The sequence below is a fragment of the Phaethon lepturus genome, unplaced genomic scaffold (genome assembly GCF_000687285.1).
Source record: "Phaethon lepturus isolate BGI_N335 unplaced genomic scaffold, ASM68728v1 scaffold5762, whole genome shotgun sequence".
Classification (NCBI taxonomy): Eukaryota; Metazoa; Chordata; class Aves; order Phaethontiformes; family Phaethontidae; genus Phaethon; species Phaethon lepturus.
In genome coordinates this window covers 51,204-63,118 of record NW_010525409.1, presented here as the reverse complement: position 1 = coordinate 63,118, position 11,915 = coordinate 51,204, and the positions used below count along the sequence as shown (strand labels likewise).

Here is an 11,915-nt window from a genome sequence, read left to right as displayed (position 1 = left end):
TCCGGCGCCGCCGCCGCCGCCCTCCTCCCTTGCGCCCCGTCGCTCCCAGCAGGTGCTGGGGGTGGTTTGAGGTTTTTTTTGGTCTGTTCTTTGATTGTTCCTTCGGTTTTTGTTTGTTTGCCGTTTCTTGTTTTTTCTTTTTTTTTTTTTTTTTACCGTGGGAGGCTGGACTGTTCTCCAGCGTTGCCTGCCTCCCCAGGACATAAACCAGGATTAGGCAGCGACTGGAGCTGCGGTTAATCAATTTATAAAACCTATCCTCACCCCCGAGCCTGCTCGAGGTGCTGCCGCCATCCACGCCACCACTGTGGGAGCTCTGCTAATGGCTTTTCACCAAGACCTGGCTTGGTCCAGGCTTATGCAGACCTCGCAACTGCTGTTCAGCTGCTCAAGAGCCTCCTCTAAAGCACGCCGGAGCCCAGCTCTAGCTTAACCTGCTGCTACTGCGGAGAAAAAAATCGATAGAAACTTGATAATTATTCACACAAACATCTTACACACATTTTCAGGTAGCCCATTCTCTGGCAAGAGTGACCAGGAGAACCACCAAACCCCAACGCACCAACTGCAACTGGTCTAGCAGCACTGAAGCACTACAGACCGCTTCATCTAAACAGCGCTGCCGAGACCTGCAAACCCCTCCTGCGAAGAAAGGCATCTTGCTGTGTCGGCCATCTTTGGCTGCAGCCATCTTGGCCTAGTAAAACAGACCCACCACGTGCCCTCTTTCTCTCAAAAGCTCGCTTGTCCACCAGCATCTGCCAACTCCTTCAGTAAAGACCAACCCGTGCAGAAACAGCAAGTTTGTTTAACAGCAGTTCTGATTAATGGCTGCCCACGCGGCTCCTGTGCGCCCAAACCGGCCTCTGAAATCCAGACTGGAAAGGGGTGCAAAGGTAAAGGCAGGAGTGCTATCGTATAGATAAATATTTGAGTTTCAGGCACTGACTAATGAAGACTACGGGCATTTATGAAAATCTCATGGAAATTATCATCAAACTTGAAAACTTATTTGAAACATTTCAATGGGGACCCCGACAAAGAGCTAGTAAGCAAAATAGAGACTTCCTACCTATCAAATGTGAAAGGAAACCAGAGGGTGGTTTGATAAATGAGTTGTACCATGAGACACGGACCAAAACTGGTGTAAAAAGTACAGTTCTCTGCAGTTGTAATTCTGAAAAGACCAGTAACATACAAGAAAATACATATAATAACTGAATTTTACTGTACCAATAAAACAAAAAAGTATGCTGAATGAGTCGCCTTCCCCTAAATATAAGGCAATATTCTACTTGTAGATGGTGCCGTCAGCATTGCTTAATGTGTCTGAAACCAGTAAGATTTGCAACATATCAAAAGCAAAGAAGGGACTTCAGTTAAATAGTTTGTTCGCTAGCAATACCATGATTGTAAACAAACAGACAAACTACACCACCACAGTAAAAATGCAGCTGCAACCTGTATCTCTGTTGTGTGCTATTGAAGAGATGGATTGACTCTAGGGGAATGAACTTCAGTTCGTTTTGAAAGGCAGGCTACTGTTCCTCTTAATAAAAAGCAATCCAGAACTATGCGATTTCTGTCACCTAAGCGACTACACTTGCCACGGTAAGTGACCATGTGCATGCCTGCATGCCCTGTTAAACCACAAACCACAAGCTGTATCACATTTCTGCAAAATCCATCGTATTTCCACAACTCCACTATAGCCTCAGTCCACAGTTCTCTTAAGCTAACACATTTCCTTTAAATGCAAGTTACCTTATTTCAAACTTGTGTTTTCTAAGCATGTCCTCGCATTAGGGAATCAAAGGAAGAGGACAGAATGTATGCCCTATTGTGCCCTGATACTTTCAGAGAACAGAGGGTGGCTGAAATGTCTTAAAATTTGCGAGTCAATATTCAGAAATACCACCACCAGCACATCAACATATTCTAAGCTGAGCGACTAGAAAAGACGGGACACTACTGCGACTTCCACTGTTCAGTTTCAGGTGTCCACAGCTTCCTAGAGCAAGCACAAATTTTGAGCCTTCACTATTATTATATAGTAATTTAGAAATATAATAAACAAGGAGAATATGTTTGCTTGTGTATTAGGAAAGAATTAGCAAAAGTTTGCTATGTTTTATGGACATCAAAGTCATGAACAACATGACTTTTAGGATAAAAAAAAAATGTAGATTAGCAGATCATGTAAGTTAATGCTATTAGGATGTAGTACCCTGGGAAACTTTTAAGACTGTATTTTTCTGCATGATAAATTTTAGGACACTGCTTTTTGCAGTAGCAAATACAGACATGGTGGGAAGACTGACTAAGCATCAGTGTGAGGTCTGCAAAATCTACTACCTTCTGAAGAAAACTTCTAAGTGTATGTACACATTTCAAAATCCCGAGTCTCCTGTTCTTCCTCAGTCCTTCAGTCTCTTATCTAGTTGTTATCAGTGAATCATTATTTTAGTAGCACAGCTACCTTATTCAGGCTCACCTGGGTTTGTTGGTCTTTACAGGTTTAACCAACATACTTGGCTTGATGTAAGGATTTAATTTCTTGTTACTCATCCTCACTCAACTTTTCTCTCTCTCAATCTTTCCACTAGCCCAGCAGAAAGAAAAATTGAAGCAATCTTAAAAATTCATGTTCATTGGGGAGTACACATAGATTGCTAACAATTCCGTGGTCCACTTTCCTAATATCTTCTGAAAAGCACAGATTTTGTTAGCATAGAGTTGCCAGAGCAATCCTAAGCAAGAAAATACAACTTAACTGAAGAGTAGGGGGGAAAAAAGAGAAAAAAACCCAAACCAACCAAAAAACACCCCCAAAAACCCTCACAAAACCAACCAAACAAGAAAAAGATTCTTCTGTTGTAAGATAAACTTGTCTCAAATTACATTTACTTTTAAAATATAGTTCCTCACTCCATTTACAGATGCAGCTGTTCAAATAAAAAAAAAAAGCCTACGCCTTGTTACTGTCCATCAGTCTTTTCAATGTGACATCATTATATCAAAAAATAACTGTTCTTGGGAGATATACTGGTTTCAACTGGAGAAGAAAATTGTCATCAGACCACTCCTGGCTTAAAAGTCATCTAAAATAGCAAAACTGAGAAAACCATATTTAAGTTACAGATAGGCCTCCAGAGGATAGAGTTACAATTCTTCCAGTTTCAAGAAAAGGACAATCAATGCAGCCTTTATAAAGGTCATACAGAATTCACAGCCTAGAAGGTAAGAGAGAAAATGGGCTTAAAGCCCATGCTTAAAGCACAGGGGCTTCTGTGGCCCCTGCTGATAGATAGCCAGTCGGGTGACCGATGTGCTTGATGATTGCCTGTCACACTTGCCTCACTGGCCTCTCTGCAGGTGCCTTGCTGCTTCCCTCTTGGTCCTTGTAACCAGGGCTCACCAGAGGGCCATTAGAAAGCTGGCATCAGCCGTCTATTGCAGGTAATTCTCTTAAAGCTTTCCAGTTCTCTCTCAGGAGTGTGGAACTGAAGTAGAAATCTCACAAGATTATCAACTACCTTCTTTGAAAGTTACAGTGCTTTTGTCTCACCTCAATATGAGTGTCCCTCACTTGCTGTGCATTGTTTACATGGAGACACCACATTACAGGCATGAAACGAAACATAATGGATATCAAATATACTTACTTTTAATAATGCAATTATAGCTATTATTTTCTATTTAAAACCTTTAAGTCTCTGAGTAAGGTCCTTCTGTGGATTCTAGGTTTTGGCTAAAAAGACAACAAGAACAACTTATTTGGAAGCACTGAATACTTTTTAGATTAATTCAGCTCATGAAAATTACTATTCCTTCTCTTAGAAGATAGATTTAACTTACCTTTAAAATTTTTTGTCTAAAATGTTTTTAAAATGTTACACATAGATAATGCAAAGTGTTCTGCTTATGTGGCATATTTTTGTGTTCCTACCACTCACGTACTTTAGTACGAGTAGTCGTAGGTGAATGCACTGATACATTTTGACAGTGATGTTATTGACAATGAAAAGCATTAGAACCTGGTGAAATCTTCCAATCTGTGCAATAATTACTACCCCTCAATTTACAACTATGCAATTTACTACCTCTCAAATATTAAGTGCACTATCAAATCACTTTATATATATACATATATACATGTTTTAGGGCCAATCTATCAATATTTTCTAAATTTTATTACACTGCAGTTGTAAAAATATGCAAATATTCCATCTAGAAGGTCTCAATTTTGCACATTTTAGCAATGTAAGTGAGATTTGCAGTCATTAAACATTTATGACTCTACTTGCTTCCAAAAAATTGTAAATATATGATAATCTGGGAAACATGTTGATGCTGTGCATTAGTTTTATTCTATACATAAATGTTATCTCAAGCAAATAAAAAGTCAAAGTGGTATAAAGTACTGAAAAAACTACTGTAATAAATAATTACAGAGCATATTAATAAAATTGTATAAAAGATTTTTTAGCACTTTGGTCACATATTGGTAAAATTTATTTTAAAGGCAGAAACGAACTGATACATGTGTCCACACACACAACACGCATAGCACACATTTCACATGTAAGTATCAACATCTTACACTTCAGTTTCTCAAAGTTTGTTACCACAGCAGTATTTAGCTCTATTTTTAATAAAGACCCCCATTAATTTATTTTAGATAAGTGTTAAAATAAAAAGGTAATACATTTCTAGAAACTGAAGCTGTAAAAAAATAAGTCTGAAAAAGTAGAGCCTTTAAGTCAAAAAATTTGAGTGGTAACATAGCTAAAAATAATAAGATTGAGATTGCACACAAACTTTTATGCAACGACCCCTCCACTTAATATTGTGTTTGAAGTGAAAATGGCTAAATCTTGAGAATAATCAAACTGAACCATGCTACACTCTTAGAATACAACAGAAGTATTCTCATGCTGACAGTCACATACAAATTGTTCTACTCTTACACTAAACTAGCAAACTTTGAATATTCCTCTCTACCCAGTCCAAACCTAATATTCTTAAGAATGATATTCCCTCCCCAATCAAACATACTCTTTAAAAATCTCAATTAATAATTTCATTTCAATTAATATGGTAGATGTTTATTTGTGCAACTCAACCCCTGCTGTAAGGGGTATATGGCAAGGATTTCTAATGTGAAAGTGATGCATATATACATTGCATTGTTTTAACATATACTAAAATAATTTGGTAATACCATGTTATGGAAGACTGAGAGCATAACAGAAAATCATCAAGTAAAGCTTCTTCAAAAAACTCTGAATACGGGTTTCATCCTTGCTGTAACTAAGTGGCATAACTGTATACCTTTACACAACAGACCAATAGTTGTCTCCAATGTAAGAGGAAAAACTTTTAAATATATTGGAATTGGAATATATCCAATTCTAACCCTTGTTGTTTATGTATCACTTGTATGTGATTTTTTTTAAATGTAAAATTAACACATTACATAGAAGTATTATATAAGTCCTTAAAAATCTGGTGTTTCTTTAGTTTTCAAGAGCTTATCTGCCTACTGGTTGGTTCAATTTTCCATGAATTAGTGCAAAACTTTCACTATGTGCAATTTTCTTATATGTTGTAGTAGACAATACAATATTCAGCTCGTTTTTTTTAACTGGATATATTACCTATACTGAATTGTTTTGTTAAACAAACAAACAACACATAAGAAAACTTTTAGACAATTCAAATAGCATTAATTTTGTATAAAATGTATTTATTCTAAACTTTCCTTTCTACCTTCCCCCACTGCAGATTACCAGAAATATGAAATATGGATCTGGTAATGTAATCCCTAATAAGAGGTATTGCTACTGTAAGAGAAAAGTAAGAGTCAAACATTTTTGTTGGACTACTTGTATGCACTTGACTATCAGCTTTCTAATCCTTTCTAGGTATCATTTTATTGGTAGTAGCTATGCATGTCCACTCAAACTTTAAATAATTTTATAAAAAGGTAGAAAAATATACTCAATATTTGTTGTATAACCTTCCTATATTCACCCAATCATGCATGAATCTTACAAAATGCTTTATAACCATTTACTACCCGCAAAAATACCAACCACTGTGCAGCACCTGGAGAAGGGTCTTGATGAGAACATAGAGTCCGCTATTATGTGATCTTCAAGGTATTTTTCTTCAGGTTTACAGCTATGTATTTTCACAAGTAAACCCAATAAATATTTGATACCATGTTCATATGAGCATCCATGGACGCACAGACCTTTCTTGATTTCATGCTAAATCTTGAAGAAGAGCTGGTGATGTGACAAGTAAGTGACAAAGTCTGATCAACCAAGTATGACAGAATAAACTCCATGTGTAATTGTCACCAAGTTATTCTGCCACAAGCTGATAGACTGTCATTTTTTAAATATTCCTTCAAGGGCAAGAAATGTTTCTGTTGTAATTTTTTAATAATGTTTTTAAAATGCCACTTGTGATCCAGTTAAGCAATGACATCATGGGTATCACTGTTGGGTCTTTGGCGGATAGTCAGCGGGGGCAGGGGCTTTCCATAGAAATCTGCGTAAGAGATGCCAGAAAAGAAAAACACATGAATCTGTTTTTTTACTTAGTCTGTTTACATAAGGCAAATTCTTGCTTTCTTAATGAAAGCTAGGTAGCCTACAAATTTAGAGTTAATTTGGACAAGCAACTTTCAGACATAGTGCTAATTAATGTCTGGAGGTGTATTGGCCAAAACAGGGCTTAATTACATTCTGTTATACATGCATCAGTATTTGCAAGATCAAGCCCAAAGGTAAGCTGTAAACATTCCTAAAAATATGAAATGAGACATCCAAACTGTACAAATAACAATTGAAAAAATGAATTATCAATGTTTGACTGTTGCTGTAGTCAAGTCTGCATTGCAATAAAGTTTTAAGGGATGGTAATGCTATGCAACATCCAAAATTTTGGGACTATTTATGCATGACATCTATCTTGAAACCCATACTCACTTTCTAAAAGAACTATATTAAGAATTTTTAGATAAAAAGTGCAACATTTCTTTTTGTCAATAAAGGAGTTTAAAGTAGTAAAAGTCCCCAGTAGTTAAAAAAACATGTAGATGTGGCACTTCGGAACATGGTTTAGTGAGCATGATGGTGTTGAGTTTATGGTTGAACATGATGATCTTAGAGGTCTTTTCCACCCTTAATGATTCTATGATTCTAAAATTGTTCAAGACAAAGTTGTTGAGTACACCAGAAGAGAATAACAAGTATTTGCAAACATTTGTAATTGATATAAAAGAAAAAACATGCAAGCTGGTGCATGCAAAGCATTTCACAAGCAAAATAATATCATGAAAGATGGTAAGAGGAAACAGGTAGAAATCAAGAAAAAATAAAAGCAGCTTTTTGAAGCATTCAAATCTCAAGTTTTGTATGTGGACAACTTCCTCCCCAAAAAGGCCTTGATGGCCTGCCAATAATAAAGCTTTAATAAATCATAATTTTCCAAGAAAACTATATTCCACTTGTTCTACATATGCAATAACTTGTATTAAAATTGCACTCCTGAGGTAAAAATAACAAAAGCAAGCAAGTTGGATTACATTACTCTAAGAATATGTGTACGTCTGTAGGATCAAAGTTTTAGTTATTCTTACATTTAATCAGTAAAATAATAACACTTCTATACTATTGCTGTAAATATTTGGATTTTAATAGACCTAATTCAGTGTTACAGCAGCATGTGAAAAGCAACAGAACTGCAACAAATTATTATAGGGTAAATGAAAACCTGTACAATGGATGTGTTTAGTCAGTTTCTTGAGGTCTGGCAGATGACTTTAGGACTGGCAGACAATTTTACCTCCTATAATGAGAGAGGTTTATCATTCTTGCAAATGTATCCTCCACTGACAATAAACAGACACTCATTACCTAGTGTTGTGCTAGAATCATTAGCATGACTGGAAAAATTGCAGTCTTTAGTGAAAATAAGTATATAATTAAAGATTTATATAATTGACTCTACTGCTTGTTAACTCTGCCTAAACACCCAACGTAACGTTCTCTGCTAAGAATGACACAAAAATGACTCAGTATATATACTAAATTGCCTGTTCACCAACACTTACATTTTTCACTTTGCACATTAAATCATTAAGACAGATTTATGCCTCTGAGAACACCCAGCATTAAAACCAGACCATTGGAGGTTGTTTCAACCTCTCATTTACACTAACTTCATATACTTCAGCAGCAAGATCTACTACATATCTGTGACACTTCCAAAAAATTAGTTTTTAAGACAAAAACAACAGAGTAACTGCTATCCTAACTAACGAAGACCTGTACTAGAATGCATGGGAATACTAAGAAATGCCTGTTGCTATGTTTTTCCATGGACTAGCAGAAATCAACACTACAAAAAGTCGTATCTGTTTTGATGCTTAAGGGGGTTTCTTGACTTACATTGAGGAGCTATCAAATGTTTCACTGATATACTCTTGGACATAGACTTTGAGAGTACTCCTGAAAATAACCTCTATGCATAACCAAGGCTCCTTAAACCTTTAAAAGCAGACTATTAAATAATTCTTTCTTTCCTTGCTCTTATGGACACTAACATTTTTACCTGGAGTCCTGACAAAAGCATCTACTGGGCAACCTACAGGAATTGAGGATTTTCAGCCTGGTCTACATTAAGTTAGGTGCTCATTTGCCCCATATACAAAGACTTTTCAGCCACTAGGCCAATAACAGTTTGTCAAAGCAAATTGTTCAACAGAATGCAGTATTGCTACAGAAAACAGTGCACTTCAGCGAATCCAAAAAAACCCACAGAAAAGAAAGCCTTACTAAAGTCCCAGCTAAAGGAAATTAAAAAAAACCCCAAACAACCTTTAAGCTTTCACTGCAAACTGTGCCTTTAAGACATTTATATCAATTAATCATGAAACAAATAAGGAAACCAGGCCTTTTTATTCACAAAGATTGAATGTCTGAAAAACTTTTAATATCACCTTTACAGTGAATTTGGGGCAAAGCTGGGGGGAAAAGAAAACAACAAAAACTATATTCAAAACTGATTTATTTCTCTGCTGAAGAGACAGACAAAAAGAAGTTGGTTTTCGGAAAGATGCAATGTAGGGAATATTCTAAAAAACAGATCAAAGGTCAGCTTCACTGGTCTTAGGAAAACTTGAATGAGTTTCCAAGCAGGAGCAGGTTCTTCATCTGCAAGATACGTAAAAACTCATTGAAAAACACTGTTTTGTGACAGAAAACAGGCAAGGACAGATGGCAAGCTAAAATCAGTGCAAGATGGACTTGGTAGTCTTAGGTTAACAGTTGAACTCAATCACCTTAAGGGTCCTTTCCAACCTAAATGATTCTATGATTCTATGACTCTCAAACCATCTGAGTAAAAAATCCAATTGCTTTAAGCAAAATAACTGATGCTTTTTGATATCAGGACCTAACTAAAGGTTTGACAATGCTGGACCACGCATTTGAAAAGGTTTTTCATTTATAAATAGTGCTTTCCTAATACATGTTTTCTTACTTTCTCAGGATCTTCTGTAACTGTGTAAATCTTGTGAGTGCCTCAAAATTCCTGAAAAAAACTAATCTCAGTGAAGAGCAGGCAATGTCCTGAATTCATCTGCAAAGTTCTGAGCACTCCTCTCTTCTCAATGGTTACACCTTTGGTCGAGAGATCATTCTCCTGCCAACATCTTTTCCATTGTTAGATCCAAAATACTTTAATTATTATCCTTATTTTACAAATGGACTAAATTAACACAGGTCTCAGGTTACTAACTGACATACCTGTGAGTACGGAGCCTAGCTTAAGCCTTTTTTTTTTTTTCCTTTTTGTCCTACCCATGCTCTTGCTACAAAATGCAACACCTCCCTTAGGCACAGATAAAAATTGAGTATCTCCCCTTTCTTCCTCTCCCTACCTCTTCATCTGGCTTTTCTTTCTTGCCGCCTTCTCTCTATATGCCTTAAAAAAAAAAAAAGCAAGATGGTTTTATGATTGAGACTACAAATTACATTTTATGCACATGAATTACATGCCTGTGAAAAACAAGTGTTTAATTTTGAGAGATATTAATTCCCCTTTAGGCATCTTTTGATTCTTTGGCAGAGAAGGTCCATGTTCTCTCGCTTCAGAACTTCAGCAGGTATGTCCACATAGTGCTGTGCTACATGATAGCAGTACAATCAGTTCAAGTCAGGGTTAAGCTCAAGGATCACTACAGCCACACTGAGCTCCTTTCTCTGAAAGTTACTCAAATTAATGTTCTTTGATCAATTTGTATAAGTGCTTCCATTGCTTTAGTTGGGTTATCGTCGTCTCATATTACTCCAGATGTCTCCATATTCACTTGGCTTTTCAAAACTTGAAAAAAAATGTAAGAAAAATGAAGAAATTCTCATCTAAAACTGAAAAAAGATGCAGTATGAGCATATGAAAACCAATCTTCCATGGTCTTCCAGAAATAGAAAATAGTCATTACTGAAGAGAGAAATCAAGAATCTGCCTACTACACCTTGACATTTCCAGCTATTGAACTTATTTCTGCTATCAGTTTGTGAACTTTCAGGGACACTGGCTCCTCAGGTAAAGCAGCAGATCCCAAGCTTTATCACTGACATATCTCCTTTCAAACTGATAACCTAGTTTTCGGCTGGAAGTCACACTACTTCGGCAATCAAATTTGTGTTGGGCTTTTCATCGCAGCTGGGATTGCAGTCCCTGATTTGGAGTTGCTAATATTAACGCACTTCATTCAGAGGTGCCCAGATGTCTTTAGCTTTCCTTCTCACAAGAAAACACCCGCAAATCAATGACAGAAGTCTTGCAGACTATGGTTTTATAACCCTGTGAAAACAGTAGCAGTGGGTAGAAGAAATTTTTTACTATCTCAAGAGGTGTCTGCTTACACACAACAAAATGATCTGGATGTGGGCTATGGTTCACAGAACTACAGAAATACATGGGTACTTCCCATTTGGGTTCAGTATAGTGAAGCGGTTAGCACTTCCAGATCAGATCATAAGATCAGTGTGGAAACAAAGAGGCAGCTTAGTGCAGAAGCAGCCCAGATGTGGAAGAGATCCACTATAGATCCCAAATTAATAAGCCCTGCTGGATGTTTGGAGTCTTGCTTAGGTGTTTCTGCAGTATCCTCTCTGCCAAGTACCTCAGACTTCTTCCAGTATCCAGGTAACCCAACTCCTGTCCCCACTGCATCAGATAATGATGAACTGTGTATCTATGGACAATGGAAATATACTTTGAAACTTCCATTTTGAATGCAGTGTGTGTGTAACTGCTCCTGTTACTCTTTGTTATATGGCACGTTATAATATGTAGGTGCATGCTGCTCTGCCGGTAACTTTAGATCATTAACAGCTTCTGATATCTCATGCCACTTTAAACTTTATAAATGAATCTGAGAGAACTTACTCTTTCTGGTAGAAAAAGAAATAAGACTTGAAAAATCAAAAAGATGCTTTCTACTAAGCAAACGGGTTAGCTTTTGGTCAATAAAAAATGGCATTAAGAAATTAAAAAAAAGATGAAGAATGAAGTGAATGTAGAAGTGAATGAACAATGGAGAATTGTTTTAAAAAAGTACAAAACCCAAAATATTTTCAGTTACCAGCATGATGTGTTTCACCAAGAGGCTCAAGTTTTTGAAGTCTATTAAGTTTGGGAGTTCCCCAGCCAACTAAAGGAAAACAAAGACAGTCAAAACACGCCACGACTGCACTTGATCGTGATGAAATGTACAGAAGCCAGTTCTCTTTGAGAGAAATCAAAGCACTTAGAAATGCCAAAAGTATGTAATGTAGTGTGTATATAGTGAATAATGATTAAATACTTTAAATACTTACTTAAATAAATAT

At 36.6% G+C, this 11,915-nt stretch overlaps 1 protein-coding gene across 1 annotated transcript in view; it reads right to left on the bottom strand.

The window, feature by feature from the left end:
• Nucleotides 1-6,484: 6,484 nt before the first annotated feature.
• ARL13B (ADP-ribosylation factor-like 13B) overlaps nucleotides 6,485-11,915 on the bottom strand; it is a 46,299-nt gene continuing 40,868 nt past the window's right edge. The window contains exons 9-10 of the mRNA XM_010282727.1: nucleotides 11,669-11,737; nucleotides 6,485-6,561 (exon numbers count right to left, since the gene is read on the bottom strand). Of these exons, the coding sequence (XP_010281029.1) occupies nucleotides 6,485-6,561; nucleotides 11,669-11,737 (146 nt within the window). The remainder of the gene's footprint in view (nucleotides 6,562-11,668; nucleotides 11,738-11,915) is intronic.